The sequence below is a fragment of the Callithrix jacchus genome, chromosome 11, assembly GCF_049354715.1.
Source record: "Callithrix jacchus isolate 240 chromosome 11, calJac240_pri, whole genome shotgun sequence".
Taxonomy (NCBI): Eukaryota; Metazoa; Chordata; class Mammalia; order Primates; family Cebidae; genus Callithrix; species Callithrix jacchus.
This window is the reverse complement of record NC_133512.1, coordinates 78,679,787-78,704,089: the sequence shown is the minus strand read 5'-3', so window position 1 is coordinate 78,704,089 and position 24,303 is coordinate 78,679,787. Positions and strand designations below refer to the sequence as shown.

Sequence of the window (24,303 nt, the reverse complement as noted above, 5' to 3'; positions counted from 1 at the left end):
CCCCCCGCTGTGTTCTTTTTGCTTAGAATTGACTTGGCTATGCGGGCTCTCTTTTGGTTCCATATGAAGTTCATGGTGGTTTTTTCCAGTTCTGTGAAGAAAGTCAATGGTAGCTTGATGGGGATAGCGTTGATTCTGTAAATTACTTTGGGCAGTATAGCCATTTTCACGATATTAATTCTTCCTAACCATGAACATGGAATGTTTCTCCATCTGTTTGTGTCCTCTCTGATTTCGTTGAGCAGTGGTTTGTAGTTCTCCTTGTAGAGGTCTCTTACGTTCCTTGTGAGTTGTATTCCAAGGTATTTTATTCTTTTTGTAGCAATTGCGAATGGCAGTTCGCTCTTGATTTGGCTTTCTTTAAGTCTCTTGTTGGTGTAGATGAATGCTTGTGATTTTTGCACATTGATTTTATATCCTGAGACTTTGCTGAAGTTGCTTATCAGTTTCAGGAGTTTTTGGGCTGAGGCGATGGGGTCTTCTAGGTATACTATCATGTCGTCTGCAAATAGAGACAATTTGGCTTCCACCTTTCCTATTTGAATACCCTTTATTTCTTTTTCTTGCCTGATTGCTCTGGCTAGAACTTCCAGTACTATATTGAATAGGAGTGGTGAGAGAGGGCATCCTTGTCTAGTACCGGATTTCAAAGGGAATGCTTCCAGTTTTTGCCCATTCAGTATGATATTGGCTGTTGGTTTGTCATAAATCACTTTTATTACTTTGAATTACGTTCCATCGATACCAAGTTTATTGAGGGTTTTTAGCATAAAGGGCTGTTGAATTTTGTCAAATGCCTTCTCTGCGTCAATTGAGATAATCATGTGGTTTTTGTTTTTGGTTCTGTTTATGTGGTGAATTACATTGATAGACTTGCGTATGTTGAACCAGCCTTGCATCCCCGGGATGAATCCCACTTGATCATGATGAGTAAGTTTTTTGATTTGCTGTTGCAATTGGCTTGCCAATATTTTATTGAAGATTTTTGCATCTATGTTCATCATGGATATTGGCCTGAAGTTTTCTTGTTGGGTCTCTGCCGGGTTTTGGTATCAGAATGATGTTGGTCTCATAAAATGATTTGGGAAGGATTCCCTCTTTTTGGATTGTTTGAAATAGTTTTAGAAGGAATGGTACCAGCTCCTCCTTGTGTGTCTGGTAGAATTCGGCTGTGAACCCGTCTGGACCTGGGCTTTTTTTGTGTGGTAGGCTCTTAATTGCTGCCTCGACTTCTGACCTTGTTATTGGTCTATTCATAGTTTCAGCTTCCTTCTGGTTTAGGCTTGGGAGGACACAGGAGTCCAGGAATTTATCCATTTCTTCCAGGTTTACTAGTTTATGTGCATAGAGTTGTTTGTAATATTCTCTGATGATGGTTTGAATTTCTGTGGAATCTGTGGTGATTTCCCCTTTATCATTTTTTATTGCATCTATTTGGTTGTTCTCTCTTTTATTTTTAATCAGTCTGGCTAGTGGTCTGTCTATTTTGTTAATCTTTTCAAAAAACCAGCTCTTAGATTTATTGATTTTTTGGAGGGTTTTTCGTGTCTCAATCTCCTTCAGTTCAGCTCTGATCTTAGTTATTTCTTGTCTTCTGCTGGGTTTTGAGTTTTTTTGATCTTGCTCCTCTAGCTCTTTCAATTTTGACGATAGGGTGTCAATTTTGGATCTCTCCATTCTTCTCATATGGGCACTTATTGCTATATACTTTCCTCTAGAGACTGCTTTAAATGTGTCCCAGAGGTTCTGGCAGGTTGTGTCTTCGTTCTCATTGGTTTCAAAGAACTTCTTTATTTCTGTCTTCATTTCATTGTTTACACAGTCAACATTCAAGAGCCAGTTGTTCAGTTTCCATGAGGCTGTGCGGTTCTGGGTTGGTTTCTGTATTCTGAGTTCTAACTTGATTGCACTATGGTCTGAGAGGCTGTTTGTTATGATTTCAGTTGTTTTGCATTTGTTGAGCAGTGCTTTACTTCCAATTATGTGGTCAATTTTAGAGTAGGTGTGATGTGGTGCTGAGAACAATGTATATTCTGTGGATTTGGGGTGGAGAGTTCTGTAAATGTCTATCAGGTTTGCTTGCTCCATGTCTGAGTTCAAGCCCTGGATATCCTTGTTGATTTTCTGTCAGGTTGATCTGTCTAATATTGACAGTGGAGTGTTAAAGTCTCCCACTATTATTGTGTGGCTGTCTAAGTCTCTTTGTAAGTCATTAAGAACTTGCTTTATGTATCTGGGTGCTCCTGCATTGGGTCCATATATGTTCAGGATCATTAGCTCTTCTTGTTGTATCGATCCTTTTACCATTATGTAATGGCCTTCTTTGTCTCTTTTGATCTTTGTTGCTTTAAAGTCTATTTTATCAGAGATGAGAATTGCAACTCCTGCTTTTTTTGTTCTCCATTTGCTTGGTAAATCTTCCTCCATCCCTTTATTTTGAGCCTTTGTGTATCCTTGCATGTGAGATGGGTTTCCTGGATACAGCACACTGATGGGTTTTGGCTTTTTATCCAATTTGCCAGTCTGTGTCTTTTGATTGGTGCATTTAGTCCATTTACATTTAGGGTTAATATTGTTATGTGTGAATTTGATACTGCCATTTTGATGCTAAGTGGCTTTTTGCCTGTTAGTTGTTGTAGATTCTTCATTATGTTGATGCTCTTTAGCATTCAGTGTGATTTTGGAATGGCTGGTACTGGTTGATCCTTTCTATGTGTAGTGCCTCTTTCAGGAGCTCTTGTAAAGCAGGCCTGGTGGTGACAAAATCTCTGAGTACTTGCTTGTTCTCAAAGGATTTTATTTTTCCTTCACTTCTGAAGCTCAGTTTGGCTGGATATGAAATTCTGGGTTGAAAGTTCTTTTCTTTAAGAATGTTGAATATTGGCCCCCACTCTCTTCTGGCTTGTAGTGTTTCTGCCGAGAGATCTGCTGTGAGTCTGATGGGCTTCCCTTTGTGGGTGACCCGACCTCTCTCTCTAGCTGCCCTTAGTATTTTCTCCTTTATTTCAACCTTGTTGAATCTGATGATTATGTGCCTTGGGGTTGCTCTTCTTGCAGAGTATCTTTGTGGTGTTCTCTGTATTTCCTGCATTTGAGTGTTGGCCTGTCTTGCTAGGTGGGGGAAATTTTCCTGGATGATGTCCTGAAGAGTATTTTCCAGCTTGGATTCATTCTCTTCGTCCCCTCCTGGTACACCTATCAAACACAGGTTAGGTCTTTTCACATAGTCCCACATTTCTTGGAGACTTTGTTCATTCCTTTTTGCGCTTTTTTCTCTAATCTTGGTTTCTCATTTTATTTCATTGAGTTGGTCTTCGACTTCAGATATTCTTTCTTCTGCTTGGTCAATTCGGCTATTGAAACTTGTGCATGTTTCGTGAAGTTCTCGTATTGTGTTTTTCAGCTCCTTTAATTCATTCATATTCCTCTCTAACTTATCCATTCCTGTTATCATTTCCTCATATCTTTTCTCAAGTTCCTTAGTTTCTTTGCATTGATTTAATACATGTTCTTTTAGCTCACAAAAGTTTCCATTATCCACCTTCTGAAGTCTAATTCCGTCATTTCGTCACAGTCATTCTCCGTCCAACTTTGTTCCCTTGCTGGTGAGGAGTTTTGGTCCTTTCTAGGAGGCGAGGTGTTCTGGTTTCGGGTGTTTTCCTCCTTTTTTTGCTGGTTTCTTCCCATCTTTGTGGATTTATCCGCTTGTCGTCTGCGTAGTTGCTGACTTTTCGATTGGGTCTCTGAATGGACACCCAGATTGTTGATGATGAAGTATTTCTGTTACTTGGTTTTCCTTCTACCAGTCTAGCCCCTTCGCTGTACGACTGCTGAGGTCCACTCAAGGCCCTGCTTGTCTGGGGTGCACCTCTAGCAGCTGTGGCACAGCGAGGGATGCTACCAGTTTCTTTTTCTGCTATCTTTGTCCCAGGATGATGCCTGCCAAATGTCAGTCTTTTGGATATAGAGGGGTCAGGGAGCTGCTTGAGGAGACAGTCTGTACTTTATAGGAGCTCAAGTGCTGAGCTGTGAGCTCTGTTGTTCATTCAGGGCTGTTAGGCTGCTATGTTTGATTCTGCTGCAACAGAGCTCATTACAAAACCCCTTTTTTTCTCCAATGCTCTGTTTTGGGGGATTCGGGCTTTATTTTTGGATGTTCGTTGAGGTGTCCTGCCCAGCTAGGAGGCAGACTAGCCACTGTTTGCCTGCCGAGGCTCCGCCCTGCTGTTGTGTGGTTCGCCCAGTTGCTGCAGGCTCTGCTGTTCTGCTGTGGTCTCTGCCACGCCCTGCGGCGAAGTCTCTTCATTGTAGCGGGTTGCCTCAGCAACGGCAGGCTGCGTCAGCAGTGGGCGAGTATCTCAGTAGGGACGGGTTGCCTCGGCAACAGCTGGCTGCGTTCGCAGTGGGCGTGTATCTCAGTTGGGGCTGGTTGCCTCTGTAATGGTGGACGCCCCTCCCCCACAGAGCATCTCAGACCGTCTGCCTGGGGATTGTTTGCAATTGCGGTTTTGTTCGTTCCACTGGGCTACCCCAAACGCTCTTTCCCTGCAATCCCCTGGGCTGGCCCACTGTCCAAGTCTCGTTCAGTCTCAAGTCCAGCCCTCTCAAGTCTCAGGTTGCCGGTTCAACAGGGCACCCGGACAAGCGTGCCCTGTGGGGAGCCCTGGGTGGGGCCGGCCGCTGCCACCCTGGCTGCCGGCTTAGCCAGGCAGAGGTACTGCCTGGCGTCCCACGTCTCCTTTATACTTGGGAGTTTCCCCGTTCTGTCGGCAACAAAGATCAGTCTGGAAATGTAGCTCCGACTCACCTCTCCGCGGATTCAACGAGAGCTCCAATCCTGGGTTGTTCTCACAGCGCCATCTTGAGTCCTCCCCAGCTTTTCTTTTTTAAATTATTTTTTATTTTCCATAGGTTATTGAGGTATAGGTGGTGTTTGGTTGCATAAGTAAGTTCTTTAGTCGTGATTTGTAAGATTTTGGTGTACCCATCACCCAAACAGTACACACTGCACCCTATTTGTAGTCTTTTATCCCTCACCACCCCTATCCTTCTCCCCAAGTCCCCAAAGTCCATTGTATCATTCTTTTGCCTTTGTATACTCATAGCTTAGCTCCCACATATCAGTAAAAACATATGGTGTTTGGTTTTCCATTCCTGAGTTACTTCACTTAGAATAATAGTCTCCATTCTCTTTTTTTTTTTTTTTTTTGAGACAGAGTTTTGCTCTTGTTGCCCAGGCTGGAGTGCAATGGCACAATCTCGGCTCACTGCAACCTCCGCCTCCTGGGTTCAGGCAATTCTCCTGCCTCAGCCTCCTAAGTAGCTGGGATTACAGGCACGCGCCACCATGCGCAGCTAATTTTTTGTATTTTTAGTAGAGACGGGGTTTCACTTTGTTGACCAGGATGGTCTCTATCTCTTGACCTTGTGATCCACCCACCTCGGCCAATAGTCTCCATTCTCATCCAGACCATTGCAAATGCCATTAATTCATTCCTTTTTATGGCTGAGTAGTATTCCACTGTACACAGTTTCTTTATCTACTCAATGATTGATGGGCATTTGGGTTGGTTTCAAAATTTTGCAGTTGCAAACTGTGCTGCTATAAACATGCATGTGCAAGTATCTTTTTTGTATAATGACTTCTTTTCCACTGGGTAGATACCTAGTAGTGGGATTGCTGGATCAAATGGCAGTTCTACTTTTGGTTCTTTAAGGAATCTCCACACTGTTTTCCCTAGTGGCTGTGCTAGTTTACATTCACCAATGTAGAAGTGGTCCCTGACACTGCATTCACATGAACATCTACTGGGTTTTTTTTTTATTTTTTGGTTATGGCAATTCTGGCAGGAGTAAGGCAATATCACATTGTGGTTTTGATTTGCATTTTCCTGATTACTAGTGATGTTTAGAGCATTTTTTCATATGTTTCTTGGCCATTTGCATATCTTCTTTTGAGAATTATCTATTCATGTTCTTAGCCTACTTTTTTATGAGGTTGTGTGTTTTTTTCTTACTGATGTGTTTGAGTTTGTTGTAGATTCTGGATATTAGTCCTTTGTCAGATGTATAGATTGTGAAGATTTTCTCCCACTCTGTGTGTTGTCTGTTTATTCTGCTTACTGTTCTTTTTGCCGTGCAAAAGCTCTTTAGTTTAATTAAGTTCCAGCTATTTATCTTTGTTTTTATAGCATTTGCTTTTGAGTTCTTGGTCATGAATTCCTTGCCTAAGCCAATGTCTAAAAGGGTTTTCTCAATGTTATCTTCTGGAATTTTTGTAGTTTTAGGTCTTAGATTTCAGTCCTTAATCTCTCTTGAGTTGATTTTTTTATGTAAGGTGAGAGATGAGGATCCAGTTTGATTCTCCTACATGTGGCTAGCCAATTATCCCAGCACTGATTGTTGAAAAAGATGTCCTTTCCCCACTTTATGTTTTTGTTTGCTTTGTTGAAGATCAGTTGGCCATAAGTACGTGGGTTTATTTCTGGGTTCTCTATTCTCTTCCACTGGTCTATGTGCCTATGTTTATACCAGTACCATGCTGTTTTGGTGACTGTAGCCATATGGTATAGTTTGAAATCAGGTAGTGTGATGCCTCCAGATTTGTTCTTTTTGCTTAGTCTTGCTTTGGCTATGTGGGCTCTTCTTTGGTTTCATATGAATTTCAGAATTTTTTTTTCTAATTCTGATGGTGGTATTTTGATGGGGATTGCATTGAATTTTTAGATTGTTTTGACAGTATGATCATTTTCACAATATTGATTCTACCCATCCATGAGCATGGGATGTGTTTCCATTTGCTTGTGTCATCTCTGATTTCTTTCAGCAGTGGTTTATAGTTTTCCTTGGAGAGGTCTTTTGCCTCCTTGGTTAGGTATATTTCTAAGTATTTTTTTCTTTTGGCAGCTATGGTAAAGGGGGTTCAGTTCTTGATTTGACTCTCCATTTGGTCACTTTGGGTGTATAGAAGAACTACTGATTTGTGTATGTTAATCTTCTATCTGGAAACTTTGCTGAATTCTTTGATCAGTTCTAGGGGCTTTCTAGAGGAGTCTCTAGGGTTTTCAAGGTAAATGATCATATCATCAGCAAACAATGACAGTTTGACTTCCTCTTTACTGATTGGGATTCTTTCTCTTGTGTGATTGCTCTGGCTAGGACTTCCAGTGCTGTGTTGAAGAGGAGTGGTAAGAGTGAACATTCTTGTTTTATTAGAGTTCTCAAAGGTAATGCTTTCAGCTTTTCCCCATTCAGTATTATGTTAACTGTGGGTTTGTCATAAATGGCTTTTCTTACATTGAGATATGTCCCTTATATGCCGATTTTGCTGAGAGTTTTAATCATAAAGGGATGCTGGATTTTGTCAAATGCTTTTTCTACATCTATTGAGAGGATAATGTGATTTCGTTTTTAATTCTGTTTATGTGGTGTATCACATTTATTGATGTGCATATGTTAAACCATCCCTGCATCCCCAGCATGCAACTCACTTGATCATGGTGGATTATCTTTTTGCTATGTTGTTGGATTTGGTTAGCTAGCATTTTGTTAAGGATGTTAGCATTTATGTTCATCAGGGATATCAGTCTGTAGTTTTCTTTTTTGGCTGTGTTCTTTCCTGGTTTTACATTAGGGTGATGCTGGCTTCATATAATTAATTAGGGAGGATTCCCTTTTTCTCTATCTTGTGGAAAAGTGTCAAAAGAATTTGGTAGAATTCTTCTGTGACTCAGTCTTGTCTGGACTTTTTTTGGTTGGTAATTTTTAAATTACTGTTTCAATCCTGCTGCTTATTATTGGTGTGTTCAAAGTATCTAATTCTTCCTGATTTAAAGGGTTGTATTTTTCCAGGAATTTATTCATCTCATCTAGGTTTTCTGGTTTATATGTGCAAAGATGTTCATAGCAGCCTTGAATGATCTTTTGTATTTCAGTGGTGTCAATTGTAATATCTCCCATTTCATTTCTTAATGAGGTTATTTGGATTTTCTCTCTTCTTTCTTGGTTAATCTTGCTAATGGTCTATCAATCTTATTTATCTTTTCAAAGAACCAGCTTTTTGTTCCACTTATCTTTTGTATTTTCTGTTGGTTTGTTTCAATTTCACGTAGTTCTGCTCCAGCCTTGTCTCACTTCTTCTGCTGGGTTTGGGTTTGGTTTGTTCTTGTTTCTCTAGTTCCTTAAGGTTTACCCTACAATGTCAGTTTGTGCGCTTTCAGTCTTTTTGATGTCGGCGAGTAGGGCTATGAACCTTCCTCTTAGCACTGCCTTTGCTGTATCCCAGAGGTTTTGAATGGTTGTGTCACTAGTGTCATTCAGTTTGAAGAATTTTTTAATTTCCATCTTGATTTCATTTTTGATTTAATGATCATTCTGAAGCAGGTTATTTAATTTCTGTGTTTTTGCATGGCTTTAAAGGTGCCTTTTGGAGTTGGTTTCTGGTTTTATTCTACTGTGGTCTGAGAGAGTGCTTGATATAAGTTCAATTTTCTTAAATGTATAGAGGATCATTTTGTGGCCTATCATATGGTCCATTTTCAAGAAAGTTCCATGTGCTGTTAAACTGAATGTGTATTCTGCAGTCGTTGGATGAAGTGTTCTGTATATATCTGTTAAGTCCATTTGTTCCAAGGTATAGTTTCAATCCATTGTTTCTTTGTCGACTTTCTGTCTTGATGACCTACCTGTCTAGTGCTGTCAGTGGAGTGTTGAAGTCCACCCTATTATTGTGCTGCTGTCTATCTAATTTCTTAGGTCTATTAGCAATTGTTTGATAAATTTAGGAGCTCCAGTGTTAGGTGCATATATGTTTAGGATTGCGAGATTTTCCTGTTGAACAAGGCCTTTTACCATTATATAATGTCCCTCTTTGTCTCTTTTCACTGCTGTTGCTTTAAAGTTTGTTTTGTCTGATACAAGAATAGCTATCTCTGCTCACTTTTGGTGTCCGTTTGCATGAAATTCCTTTTTCCATTCCTTTAGTTTATGTTTGTGTGAGTCCTTATGTGTTAGTTCAGTCTCCTGAAGGCCACAGAGACATGGTGGTGAGTTCTTATCCATTCTGCAGTTCTGTGTTTTTAAGTGGAACACTTAGGCCATTTATATTCAATGTTAGTATTGAGATATGTGGTACCCTTGCATTCATTGTACTATTTGTTGCCCTTGGTTTTTTTATTTTTTGTTTTTACTTTTTTTTTTTTTTTTTGAGATGAAGTCTAGCACTGTCGCCCAAGCTGTAGTGCACTGGTGTAATCTCGGCTCACTGCAATCTCCGCCTCCTGGGTTCAAGCAATTCTCCTACCTCAGCCTTCCAAGTAGCTGGACTACAGGTGTGTGCTACCACACCCACCTAATTTTTTTGTAGTTTTAGTAGAGACGGGATTTCATCATGTTGGCCAGGATGGTCTTGATCTCCTGACCTCGTGATCCACCCACTTCGGCCTCCCAAAGTGCTGGGATTGCAGGCGTGAGCCACCACACCCGACCTGTTTTTGCTTTTTAAGTTACATATTTGTTTTATAGGTCCTTTGTAAGGTATGCTTACATACCTGTTTTGATATGTTTCCAGGATTTGTTTCAAGATTTAGCTGCTTTTAGCAGTTCCTGTAGTGGTGGTTTGGCAGTGGTGAATTCTCTCAGCATTTGTCTGAAAAAGACTGTATCTTTCCTTCGTATCTGATGCTTAGTTTCCCTGGATACATGATTCTTGACTGATAATTGTTTCATTTGAGGAGGCTGAAGATGGGGCCCCAATCCCTTCTATCTTGTAGGGCTTCTGCTGAAAAATCTGCTGTTAATCTGATACGTTTTCCTTTATAGATTACCTCATGCTTTTGTCTCACAGCTCTTAAGATTCTTTCCTTCGTCTTAACTTTGGATAACCTGATGACAGTGTGCCTAGGGGAAGATCTTTTTGTGATGAATTTCCCAAGTGTTCTTTGTGCTTCCTATATATGAATATCTGGATCTCAAGAGAAGTTTTCCTCAATTATTCCCTCAAATATGTTTTCCAAACTTTTAGATGTCTCTTCTTCAGGAACACTGATTATTCTTAGGTTTGGTCGTTTAACGTAATACCAGACTCCTTGGAGGCTTTGTTCATATTTTCTTATTCTTTTCTCTTTATCTTTGTTGGATTGGGTTAATTCAAATACCTTGTCTTCAAGCTCTTAATTTCTTCTTTCTTCTTGTTCAATTCTATTGCTGAGACTTTCCACAGAATTTTGCATTTCTATCAGTGTGTCCAATGTTTCCTGAAGTTTTGATTGTTTTTTCTTTCTGGTGTCTATTTCCTTGACTGTTTCTCACTTTGCTTCTTATATTGTTTTTTGGATTTCCTTACATTGGGCTTCACCTTTCCCTTGTGCCTCTCTGATTAGCTTAATAGCTAACTTTCTGAATTCTTTTTCAGGTAAATCAGGGATTTCTTGGTTTGGACCTATGGCTAGTGAGCTAGTGTGATTCTTTGGGAGATGTTAAAGTGCCTTGTTTTGTCATATTACCAGAGTTTGTTTTCTGGTTCCTTCTCATTTGGGTAGGCTCTGTCAGAGGAAGGTCTAGGGCCAAAGGCTGTTGTTCAGATTATTTTGTCCCATGGTGTGTTCCCTTGATGTAGTACTCTCCCCCTTTGCCTATAGATGTGACTTCCTGTAAGCCAAGCTGCAGTGATTGTTCTCTCTCTTCTGGATGTAGCCACCCAGCAAGTCTACCGGGCTCTGGGCTGGTACTGGGAGTTGTTTGCATGGGGTCCTGTGATGTGAACCATGGGTCTCTCCACCATGGGTACCAGCACATGTTCTGGTGGAGGTGGCAGGAGGTTGAAATGGACCCTGTGAGGGCTCTTAGCTTTGGTGGTTTAATGTTCTATTTTTGTGCTGGTTGGCCTCCTGCCGTGAGGTGGTGCTTTCCAGAGAGCATCAGTTGTGGTAGTATGAAGAGGAACTGGTAGTGGGTGGGACTCTAGAACTCCCAAGATTATATGCCCTTTGTCTTCAGCTAGCAGGGTAGGTAGGGAAGGCCCATCAGTTGGGGACAGGGCTAGGCGTATCTGAGCTCAGACTCTTCTTGGGTGGGTCTTGCTGCAGCTGCTATCGGGGATGGAGTGAGGTTTCCAGGTCAATGGAGTCGTGTACACAGAAGGATTATGGCTGCCTCTGCTGAGTCATGGAGGTTGTTGGGGAAACAAGGGAAATCCAGAGGTCACAAGCCTTACCCAGCTCCCATGCAAACCAAAAGACCGGTCTCGCTCCCACAGTGCGTCCCCTAACAGCCCCAAGTTTGTTTCCAGGCAATGGGTGAGCAGGGCTTGAGAACTTGCCCCAAGCCTGGGGCAAGTTTCTTTCACAGCCTGCCTCCAAGCTGTGAAAGAAAAGGGCTTGGTTCTTCCCCACCTGTGGAGTCTACCTGCCAGATTCGTGCTGTCCCCCGAGTTCTGGCCAGCAAGCTTCTAGCCCAGTTCAAATTGTTACAAAGTTTAGCTGGAGACTTCCTTCCCCTGTGGCATTTTTCCCTGTGCCTCTGGCTGCCCTCCTGATGGATCCCTGTGGTGCCAGGCAGGAATGGGCTGCTTGGGGACCCAGGAAGTTCCCCGGGGCCTTCCTGCTGCTTCCTCTACCCCTGTATTTCGCTCAGCTCTCTAAATTGACTCAGCTCCAGGTGAGGTCAGAAACTTCTCCTGAAACTAGACCTTCAGTTTCCCAATTCTGCAGTTTGGGCACTCACGGTTTTTGGGATGTTTCCTGGGTCCTGCAGGAGCAGTCTGATTTTTTCAGAGGGTCTATGAATCCTCTCAGCAGGTTTGTTCTTGTGGTCATTCTGGAGCTAAAATTCACGATGTGAGCCTCCACATGCTGCTGCTGTTGATTCAGAGCTGTAATCTGGTTTTGCCTCCCATCTGCCATGATGATCCCTTCTGGGCTGAGCCGTTCTTATTCAGAGTCAATTGCATTGCTATTGACAAATACTGTTATCTTCCCGAGGCCCTGGGGGCCATAGTTTCTTCATCATCTTCCCAACACACAACTCAGTGCTTGGTGTATAGTTCAATGCTTAGGAAATTTTTGTGTTGAATGGTTTTTTAGTTTACCTTCATGAAAACTTTCTAAAGTCATTAGTTCAAGTCAAACATTATTATCCCCATTAAGGCAACTAAGGAAACTAAAGGCCCAAAAAGATCAGAAATCTAGGGACAGGGTTAGAATTGTAAAGATCCTCTAACTTTAAGCCTATATTCTGACTTTTTATCTGTCTCCATATTTCATGACGATAAAAAACAAAATTGGGTGACAAATGATATGAGTAATACCTAAATTTGATCTATTCTAATCAATTAGTATAATAATATTTTTAAATGTCACTAATAATGAAACTAAGTAAAGAATGCTGTTTCCCTAATCACTTAATTCACATCATCAGACAGACAGCTGTAAAATAGAAAAGTTCTTCCATTTGATATGGAAATTAATGCAAAGGTTTATGCTCATAGATATGTTTATGAGTTTTTCTCTGTACATTTTTAATTCTAGTTGAGGAAAAATTATAATTCAGTATCATTAATATAATAGTAATTATTTTGATTAACATGCTTCATATAAACATTTCTGAGAGTTCCTCATTAGTCAGAACATGGAAGAAAATAATTAGGTCCCTTCAGTAAAGCAACTCATGCTGGCATTCACACTGCATCATTGACATCAAAGTTTATGGTGTGCCATAAATTAGTATAGTTCTGATTATGTGAAAATGTAAAACTGTGAGCATTATTTATAAAAGTGGTGCTAATTAAAATATCTATATATTTCTTGTGATTTTTATATAAAGATTTGTTATAAACTTGCATGAAAATTCATCCTTAAAAGTAGTCAGTTGGATTTCTTTTTTATAACATCATTATTTATTTATCCTGTCAGGCCTACCCCACTTATTTACTGGGCAAAAGAAGATGGAATTTTACCCACCAACAGGACATCTTATAAGAACTTTAAGAAAACCTTGCAGATCACTCATGTTTCAGAAGCAGACTCTGGAAATTACCAATGTATAGCAAAAAATGCATTAGGAGCCATCCACCATACCATTTCTGTTAGAGTTAAAGGTATATTGTTTAAAATGCATCTTCTTGCCTTCATGAGAGACCCTGAAACTTTAATTAATTTTCTTTTGAATACATTTTTTAATAATGATAAATGTAAATTCATGTCAACATTTGTGGTACCTTGACTCTGTTCTCATTGCTATTTGTAGTTCATCTAAATCAGGTTAAAAATTTACTGTTCAAATCTTCCTCACAGAAGAATCCCAGTTAATAAACATAGGAAGAATGAGGGAAACAGGAGTCAACATTAGAATCCCACAGTAATAACTGCAGCAGGCAAGATCAAGCAATGAATGCTAAAATTAGTGGGTGAAATGTTAAGGAGAAATAGTATATTTGCATAGCTTCAAAGTGTTTCTCTCCTCTAGAAATTAATTACTGGGAAGTTTTCTGGTTTTTTTTTTTTTTTTTTTTGAGACGGAGTCTTGCTCTGTCACCAGGCTGGAGTACAGTGGTGCGATCTCAGCTCACTGCAACCTCTGCTTCCCGGTTCAAATGATTCCTCTGCCACAGCCTCCCAAGTAGCTGGGACTACAGGCATGCACCACTATGCCTGGCTAATTTTTTGTATTTTTTAGTACAGATGGGGTTTCACCATGTTGGCCAGGATGGTCTTGATGTCCGGCCCTCGTGATCTGCCTGCCTCGGCCTCCCAAAGTGCTGGGAATACAGGTGTGAGCCCCTGCACTTGGCCTGGGGAATTTTTAACATGTCCACAAATTCTTTATTACTCCTTTCTTTAGAAGCTGGAGCTTACTTCCCCTCTTCTTGAGTGGGTGCTGGACATTAATGAACAGCATATGGAATCCAGGGAAATAGTAATTTTGGAGCAGAGAAACCTGGCAGACACTGTCTGAACCAAGTGATGAATGTTAACATCAACAATAAGAAGTCAGATTGATATCATATATTCCCTCATGTGGCACAATTAGAAGGGTTCATTGCCTTTCGGATATTTTCAAAAGCCCATAACCTCAGACAAACCTAAGCTGTAAGGCAGTCTTCGAAATAACTGACCAGTACTCTTCAAAAGTGTCAAAGTCACAAAAGACAAGGAAAGACCAAGAAATTGTCAGATTGGAGACTATGACAAGTAAATGTAAAAGATGTTACAAATAAATGTGGTATCTAGGACAGGATCCTGGGACAGAAGCAAGACATTAATGCAAAAACTGGGAAATCCTAACAGAATGTATAGTTTACTTAAATACCAGTGTTAACTTTTCATTAGGTAACTGGACCATGGTGATGTAAGATGTTAACGTGAGAGGAAGCTATGTGAAGGATGTATGCAAACGCTATAATACCTTTGCAACTTTTCAAAAATGATGTTTTTACATTGCTTCCTAATTATGTAATTATATATATATCCAACAGGACTCAGAATTTATTTAATTTAATTTACTTATTTTTAAGATGGAGTTTTACTCTGTTGCCCAGGCTGGAGTGCAGCAGCACCATCTTGGCTCATGCAACCTCCGCCTCCTGGGTTCAAGCAGTTCTCCTGCCTCAGCCTCCCAAGTAGCTGGGATTACAGGTGCCTGCCACCAAACCTGGCTAACATTTTTGTATTTTTAATAGAGACAGGGTTTCACCATGTTGGCCAGGCTGGTTTTGAACTCCTGACCTCAAGTGATCCAGCCACCTTGGCCTCCCAAAGTGCCGAGATTACAGGCATGAGTCACCGTGCCTAGCTCTGAATTTAAATTTGTTTCTTAGCCCTACCTGCACCTGTAATTTGCTCTGTATGCTTAGATAAATCTGTCACCTCTTTGATGTCTGATTAATTTTAATGCAAAGTGAAAAATGATATTTGTATCAAACAGGTCTAGAAATAATACATATATGTCAGTGAGTCTCTTTAAACATTCTTTTGAAAATCTTAAGTGTTCTTTGAAGCATCATTTATAAATCTATTCACTCAAAAAAAAAAACAAAAACTGAGACTAACCAGTTTGGTGTGAAGTACTTTCTTGTATTATTAGAATAGTCAATATGTTCTTTTGCTAAAATGTTTATTTAATTCAGATTTTTGGTCTTTTTACTTCCTCCTATAAAGCGGCTCCATACTGGATCATGGCCCCTCAAAATCTTGTGCTGTCCCCAGGAGAGGATGGGACCTTGATCTGCAGAGCTAATGGCAACCCCAAACCCAGAATTAGCTGGTTAACAAATGGAGTCCCAATAGAAAGTAAGTTGCGTTGATTGGTTCCGGTTGCAGTATATTTACCGAGCATATATACATCCCAACAGTGAACAAACCGTGATAAAAAATAATTCAGATTAAGGAAGGAAGCCACATGTGCGTTAAACAGAGGCACCAAATTACCTTTAGAGTTTCATTACCATTAGATATTCATTATGAATGTGAGTAGTTTATGTTGTTAACATAATGGTATCTGATAACTAGGACTTGGCAATATTTTCTCTGTTTTTTACATGGATATTGTGAAGAAAAACAGGGTTAGAAATAAATAACACTGAAAAGTTTAGATGATCTTTGTGCAAAACATCAGGTGATTTGTGGAAATGTCATAGGCGCTGGAGGAAATAGGTGGGGAGACTCGGTATAGAGCCAGTCTATACGTCAGGCATAGGAAACCTAGCTGTCTTTAATTTAAAGAGTTTTCAGTCTCCCAAGGTAACTGTCCCATTTGATACCCAAAGAAGAACACATCCTCTGACCCTGATCAGATCCAGGATGCTTTACCTCTGAGTAGTGTTCCCTCCCTTAGAGCTGCTGGTATCATCCTTGAGCAGCACCTGGGCAGCCTGGTTGTACCTGTCACCCCATTCAGCAGCCTCCGTGCTCTGCTACTCTACTCCTTTCTCTTAGCCAGTTTCTCCAAGCTGCCACTATGCTGCCCAACATGTGGCTTCAGGCCGTCCCATTAATCTACTAAATCATAGCAAAGGCTAGCTTTACAAAACCTGGCTAACGGCTTAGGGAGAGTCGAGGGAATTATAACAAAGAAAAAACTTTAAATGGATATTGCACTTCACTGCTTCTGAATTCCTAAGCCATGGCCATGAACAGAGTGATCCCACTGGACTCACCTCTTCTTCCACCCCACCCACTGCCAGCTACTGCCAAGAAGAACATCTTCTAACATTTTCTCCTTCTTGGAGTTCAGACCTCCTCTTAGACACTGGGACAGAGAAAGTTAAACCCAGCCTTAGGTTCACCCTCGCAGTCAATAACATGATTACCTGCAAAGCTATTCTTTACTCACAAAGAAGACAGCCCTCAAGCTTATGATACAGGGCAGATTGGCTTTGACTGCCTCCAAGTCAGATCCAATATTGGTTCTACATTTACATAAGCAAAAGGTCTGCTGAATTGACTTTCCTACAGTAACACACACACTTCCCCTAAGACGTTCCAAAAAACTGCTGGTAGATTTAAAGTGGCAAAAGTTCCTGTTTCTCACCATCAAGGTCTGACAACTGCAGGGTGACTGAGTCATTGCAGCCTGCCCGATGTTTTTATTGGAAGAGTGTTTATTGGAAGTTCACTTGTGTCTCATAGCACAGTAGCTGTCAGATACTTTGAAACAGGCAGCCTGTGTTCACTGTAAAAGGAAGTGTATTCCTGGGAGAAAACAGATGCTAGAGGCCAGCAAATTGGGGTTTGGATATTTCCACTTCTAATTTTAACCAGAATCAGGATCAGGAGAAGTGGCAGAAAATGCTTTGTGGTTGTGTTTTAGGAAGCTCTTGCTACTCTCGGGGGAGTGTGAGTAAAACCTGAGAGGAAAAAGTAGAAGAAAGCCAAGAACTAAAGAAGTTTTATGGTGGCCAGGTGCAGTGGCTCACACCTGTAATCCCAGCATTTTCAGCAGCTAAGGCCGGTGGATTGCTTGAGTACAGGAGTTAGAGACCAGCCTGGGCAACATGGCAAAATCCTGTTTCCACAAAACATAAAAAATTAGCTGGTACAATGTATGATTTTCTCAGGAATGCATACACAATGGCAATACATGATGATACACGCTCAATACTTTTACATTATGTTTTGCAGCTCAGAGTTTTTGTGTCCATTTATGGAAAGTTAAAAGTGCCCCTGAGATCTAGATTCAGTGAAACTGACAAATGGAAGGGACCATCCATCTAGCCCTTCAGCAGGGAAAATGGGGGAGCCAGGGGATGAAGCTTGGTAGCCAGAGTGCAATCCTATGCAAGGAAAATTGAGATGTGGGTGGATGACATAAGGGGGGATTCATTAATGAGGCTGATTTTTTGTCTTGGTTTCTCAGCTTGTTGTCCTTCTAAACCAGCTGTCTTAGTCCATTCCTGCTGCTATAACAAAATGCCTTAGACTGGGTAATTTACAAACAAGAGAAATTTATTGCTTACAGTTCTGGAGACTGGAAAGTCCAAGAACAGAGCACTAGCAGATTTGGTGTCTGGTGAGGGGCTTTTCCTCACAGATGCTGCTGTGTGTCCTCACGTGGTGGAGGGGGGCATACGGGCTCCCTCAGGACCTTTAGAACAGCACCAGTCCCATTCAGGAGGGGGAAACTCTCATTTCCTAATCACCTCCCAAAGACCCCACCTCTTAAGCTTGGAGTGAAGTTTCAACATGAATTTTGGAGGGACACAAATATTCGGACCATAGTACCAGAGTATGCAGTGCCTCTGAGGGAACCTTGCAAGTCCAGTCATCGTAAGGGCCTTGAAAATATGCTCATAGCCAGGTGCGCTGGCTCACATCTGTAATCCCAGCACTTTGGGAGACCGAGGCAGGCAGATCATGATGTCAGGAGTTTGAGACCAGCCTGACCAACATAGTGAAACCCCATCTCTACTAAAAATACAAAAATTAGCAGGGTGTGGTGGCATGCACCTGTAACCCCACCTACTTAGGAGGCTGAGGCAGGAGAATCACTTGAACCCGGAAGGTAAAGGCTGTGGTAAGCCAAGATCATGCCACTGCACTCCAGCCTGGGCGACAGAGCAAGAGAGAAAGAAGGAAAGAGAGAGCAAGAGGGAGGGAGGGAAAGGAAAAGAAGAGAGAGAGAAGAAGAAGGAAGAGGAAAGGGAGGGAGGGAGGGAGGGAGGAAGGAAGGAAGGAAGGAAGGAAGGAAGGAAGGAAGGAAGGAAGGAAGGAAGGAAGGAAGGAAGGAGAAAGAAAATACACTCATAATATGATAATACTCCCCTTTTAAGTCACATTTTTGTGGGGAGGGAGGATCAGCTGCAAAAGGCCTGCTTTGGGGGTAGAGAGCAGTAATACCGGGAAGATGTTAGGTCATCTTGCAACCTTAAATTGTCTGATTAGGTAGAGAAGAACGAGTTAGGACTAAGTATCTCATATCAGATCAGCTCATTTCTTCCATCCCAAAAGTCTTCTTTAAGCCCCATGAGATGGAAAAAAGGAGGCTGAGCCAGCGTGGCTGGAATTCCAGAGCTCCTTATATACAGTGTCGCTCAACCTCTTGTGTGCCTCAGAGCTGTCACTGTGGAGGACATGCAGGGAGAGGAATACCACATGGTGTGGCAGCAAAGCAAGGAGCCTGGCACCACCAGGCTGCTCCCTGGTGCCAGGAGCAGGTGCTGCATGTTTATACCAAGGGGATGAGAAGCTTCCCTGGAAGGGGTCTTTCTCGACATCTCGTGGCCAAGCTGAAAGTGGATTACCATTTGGATATCTCATAACTAAAAGGCAGTGAGCCAGCAGGGCCCCTGCCCAGCTTTCTGCTCTATGACACTGCAAAGGTACAGCTGTTACCTGCCTCGCCCTTCTGCAGCTGACCCATCTGCAGCTTCTGCTAAGTGGCTTCTTGGGTGGATGCTAAGTCTTAAGCAACTAAGTACAAAGTAAACCCTGCATGCTCCCACTGTGTGTTGATCTTCCCTGATCCAAAATAATGAGAAAATGAGGGGGGTGCAGAAACTATCCAAAAAAATTGATAGATGTTTAAGGAGCCTTGTGCTGCCATCCCTTTCATCCCCTGCTTGGTACTTGCTCTGTGAATTTAGAGGCCCTAAAGGGAATTGCCTTTGTGGGTTGGGGACTGTCCTGGAAAGGGGGCACCAATGCTTGTTTCCCATCTGCAGTTTTCTGAACTTGTCCACCCCACAGAGACATCTAGCAGCACTGGGACACAGGGAAAGGATGGCAGGGAGATGCCGAGGGGCGAGGGTAGGAACTGAGGGCACAGTCTGCTACAGTGTGTGATGGTGCTGAATTAGCACAGTGAATCCTCCTCGCCTTCATCATAGCATAGACCCCAGAAGTTAGCTGGGAGCAAGAGCTGGCTTGCTGACCATACTTGCTACTTAAGGGACTATAGATATTGCAGGTGGACCAGCTGCTGAGGATTAGGGGCAAGAAACAGCTGTGCCTCTGAAGTTCTGTCCTGCAGCGGCTGTGCAGTGTCCTCTCCAGTGCCTGAAGTTTGTCTCCTGTGCCACACAACCGAGACACAGTCAGGGGACCATACTGCCAGATACACAGCCACCCCACTCCTGACTTGTGGGCGAGCACCTAAGGACACTGGCTGCCTCTTCCCGCCTCTGCAGGCTCTGGCTGCCAAGTGCCCACAAATACTGCAAAGGGAGAAGCCGGTTTAGGGAGGGGAGTGGTAAGATGGGTTCTGTTAGCAAAATGTGATGTTATTGATCTGGGACTGTGCATTTCAGACCTGAAAGCTACTGTTTTAAAAGACTGGAAAAATTAACTCCAAAAGTGTCTAGGCTTTTATCTCAGTGTCTTCTAAAGCTTTGCCCTTCCCCACTCCCCAGGACTGGCCAGATTACTTAAAGCTTTCTTGAAGCACAAATCACAGGCTGTATTAAATAAATGTGGAATTTTCCCAGAACCACCTAAAATAGTTTTAAAACAATCTACAGAAGTCAGGAAAAAGAACACAGCTGGAGAGAACTGGTACAGAAAGAGAGCTTTGATTTTATTGTGTGATGGGAGGATATGAAAATAGAACCCAGGAGCAGAAAGAAAATGTAGTTGCTATTGGCAGAATGGGGCCAAGCATTTCCCTGCTGTCCCCCAAGAGGTTGCCTTTCAGGACTTCACAGTCACCCTTGGGTGGGTGTCTTTGAGTTCCTTTTTCCTCCTCTTGGTCTTCCCCATTGGAGAACTGGTGCCATCCAGGTGGTGATGCCAAGGCCATGGCCACTGTGATTCCTGTCTCTGTGGGAGAGTCTAACATTTGCAGATCCTTCAGTTTCCAACGTGTGTTGTATTGGGTCTCTCAGACTCTTCTGCATGAAACATGTATAAGATCACACACTGTTATTGTATTAAAAGGCCCCTGTCCTCTCAGGGATGAGGTGGGAAAAGAACTAAGAGAATGAGAGTGAACAGAAGACCTTCTCCTGGCACAAAGACATGTTTTGCTTACAATGAAAGATGTTGAAAGCCAGCAACATAAGATAAGCAGCAGGAGAATGGAGGACTAGCCGAGGATATTCCTGGGATTTTCATCAAGGCATCCTCCCTTCTTCCTTTTCACAAAACTAAGGGGCTCAGTGGCATCCCCTTGTAGGAGTGGAATAAGAAAATGAAAAGGAAAATTTAACTCTTCACCTGGAAATTTGTTCTACATTATGCCCAAATGTTCACATTCCAGGAAATGTTTACAAAGTCTCCTGAGAAAACCTGAGCAGTAACCTCATTTGAACAAACCAGTGCGTGCTCCCATTTGCAATTTCTCTTCTCCAAAATGCATAAAATACTATCTGATTATTCTGTTTCACAAAGTTCTTTTTATAATAAAATTATGCAGTAAATATAACAAATTTTAAAGATTGATCGTACTCTGTTCATGTAAGGTGGCATGATTATTATTATTTTCATTATCTAAATGTAGGAAGCATTTATAGTTTTACCCACCAACGTCAGGATAGCTGGTTTAAAAGAAAGTATTTTCTGAAGGCCGTCACCCCAGTTCTGGACCTTACCTTTGGGGCTTTAAGTTATTTGTGGTGATTCTGTGCTTTTAAATTCCTTTCTCCAGTGTTCATTGACAGCAAATGAAGTTGGTTATTCCCAGAATTAATGATTAGTCCTCTGGATAATTTGGATTTGCCTGCTAGAGAGTTACTCTACCCACTAGCCAGACCATCCAAAGGCTTCAAATGTCTCTACATTAGCGATTTTACACTGTGTCCAGCTACCAACCAAGCCTCCATGTGTCACTGTGAGTTCCTGGGGTTGTTTGCATTTTTTAAACAAGTACTTGAGGAAAATGTAGCCCAAACTCCCATGGAGAGATGTCTGCTTACTCATTATTCTTACCTAAAGGGTTTATTTTGTTCCTAAATACCTTGCCAAAAATTAATATTTAAAGACTGCTCTATTTAACATATATAAGGCAAATACAGTCAGATGCCTTTCAGGTAAAAAATATCTTCCCAAAGAGTTGCTAGCAAAGAAAACTGCAACTGAGAGCTACAGAAAAGCTTTCTGACATGATTTGTTTGTGACTGATGAGTCTCCACTTGGGGAAAATTGTCCTGCGAACATTGTTGAGCTTTGTCTTCCATGTTCATGATCGTGTAACATTATTATTATTACTGTGGTAAAAACACATAACATAAAATTTACCATCCTAACCGTTTTAAGTTCACAGTTCAGTAGTGTTAAATATATTCTAATTCTTGGGCAACAGATCTTCGGAACTAGAACCCTTTATTCATTAAACGTCACGTGTTGATGTAACTTTTAAAATCTCAATATACCTAAGGAATTTGAAGAACACTTCTTAATATAGTCTGCCACCTATCCAGAGAGATTCGGCCCAGAGCTCTGCCTGGGCCTCATCACAGTCTAAAGTACACAGCCACTCCGCTCCACTGCCTGGAATATCCAGAGATGCGGTCAGGGTGGGCACGTGGTAGGCACTGAGAGTGTCCTGAAGAGTCCCAGCACTGAGAGCCCAAGTGCTGGGTCCAGAAGTGCTAAGAATCTTTTTTTTTTTTCAGTGACCTTAAAAATTCAGTTTGTTTCTCCACTTTATTTTTGTATTGTTTTTTATTTCCATAGATTTTTGGGGAACAGGTGGCATTTGGTTACATGAATAAGTTCTGAGATTTTGGTGCACCCATCACCCAAGCAGTGTATATGCTGTACCCAATGTATAGTCTTTTGTCCCTTGCTTCCCCCCACACTTTTCTTTGAGTCCCCAGAGTTCAGTATCTCATTCTTACTCCTTTGCATCCTCATAGCTCAGCTCCCACTTATGAGTGAGAACATATAATATTTGTTTTTCCATTCCTGAGTTATATCACTTAGAATACTGATCTTCAATTCCATCTAGGTTGCTGTGAATGCCATTATTTCATTCCTTTGTATGGCTGAGTAGTATTTCATTATATATATATATATATATATATATATATATATATATATATATATATAATGAAAATATATATATATATATATATATATATATATATATCGCAAATTCTTTATCCACTCATTGATTGATGGGCATTTGGGCTGGTTCCATATTTTTGCAGTTGCAAATTGTGCTGCTATAAACATGCACGTGCAAGTATCTTTTTTGTATAATGACCAGAAGTTCTAAGAATCACTGACAGAGAACAAGTCTCCAGAAATGCTGCTTTGTGTTCCAGACCACTTGTTGAGGCAGTGGGTGCGCATCACAGATTGTGTGAGTCAGAAATGCCTCAGTGATACAAGACTTGGGATCTGGGACCCAAGGGCTGCCCTAAGGTGCACTGCGTTTTCAGGGTTCATGACTGCCTGCCACAGCTGCAGTTCACTTTCTAGGCCAGTGTGACATATCCATCCTCTGCTGTCTTTTATCAATGAATCTGTATACCCTGTTGGAGGAATTATGACTTATATTTGTCTTCAGTTTGGAAGAATGTTCCATAAGGCAATTTTGAAATTATTTAGAGTCATAACAGGAGATGTAAGCTAAGAAGCCAATTCAAAGTATCTCAGCACACCCACATCACTGGTTGAACAACCTGGAGTATCTAAGATGATTTCATAAATGAGTTCTGATGGTGAGCGGAGTGTGGAACACCTGCTTTTTTTTGCATTCCTACTTGGAAATGAAGACATTAATCAGTCCATGAGGAGTTTTAATAATCCTTGGATGCTAAAAACTTGTTCTGAACTTAAATGTATGGTGAATTTTTAAAATATTCTAGTCTAAAACATCTAAAATACTTTTAGACTATAAATGTGATTCAGTATGTGGTAGACAGAATAATCCCCCACCACGATGTCTACATCCCAATCCCTGGAACCCATGAATATGTCTCCTTATGTGGCAAAAGGGAGTTTGCACGTGTGATTAAAGTGGGGAGGTTATCCTAGACTGTCTAATTTGGGCCCAATTTAATTACATGAGCCCCCAAAAGCAGAGTTCTTTTTCTGGCTCTGGTTGGAAAGAAAAGTGACTATGGAAGAACGATCAGAGAGATGCAACATCGACGGCTTTGAAAATGGAGGAAGAGGACTATAGGCCATGGAATGTGGGCAGCCTTCAGACACTGGAAAAGGCGAGGACATGGTTTCTCCCCTAGAACCTTCAGAAAGCGACACAGCCCTGCGCATGCATTGGTTTCAGCTCAGTGCGACTCATATCAGACTTCTAACCTACAGAACTCTACGGTAGTAAATTTGTGTTATTTTAAGCCACTGCATTTGTGGTAATTTGTTACAGCAACCGTGGAAAACTATTGCAGAATGAGAGCGCAAAATACCTTGAGTATATGTCGTAAAACAAGGATGTGCTGTCGTTTGGTTGATTTTTGTTACAATGGGTTAATAAACCACAGACGAAACAAATTTATTTTATTTTAAAAGTGATAAGTCTAAGTGCAGTGATAAGTATGTCTTAGATGCATATGTTTTTCCTGTCATCAAAGAAAAATAAATAGTGTTTAGAAAGAGCATAAAGACTTCTTAATTGGTTCAAGTTGCAGGAGCAGTTTAAGAGAAAAGGTGCTGTTATTTAGTTTTGATTCTGATCATCGTGTTGAGACAGAGACCTAAATCCCTCTTAGTGTATTTCTAAAGCAATGTAAGCTCAGAGCTTGAAGTGTATCATTCACAGAAAGGAATTCACCTCTAACCTCACAGAAATTCCAAATTGCTGGGCATACCTGGGACTAAATCCTCACATATTATATTACCCAGCCAGTTCTATTCCACTTCAGTAAGGATCAAATCCTGGTCCTAACATTTAAGTACTTGAGAGATTTAGCTG

General features: G+C 41.4%; 1 protein-coding gene across 50 annotated transcripts in view; it reads left to right on the top strand.

Moving 5' to 3' along the window:
• NRCAM (neuronal cell adhesion molecule) overlaps positions 1-24,303 on the top strand; it is a 336,778-nt gene that overhangs the window by 261,055 nt on the left and 51,420 nt on the right. For all 50 annotated transcript variants that reach the window (XM_035254142.3, XM_078343186.1, XM_078343182.1 and 47 more), the window contains 2 exons: positions 12,909-13,093; positions 15,153-15,284. In XM_035254142.3, coding sequence (XP_035110033.1) covers positions 12,909-13,093; positions 15,153-15,284 — 317 coding nt within the window. The remainder of the gene's footprint in view (positions 1-12,908; positions 13,094-15,152; positions 15,285-24,303) is intronic.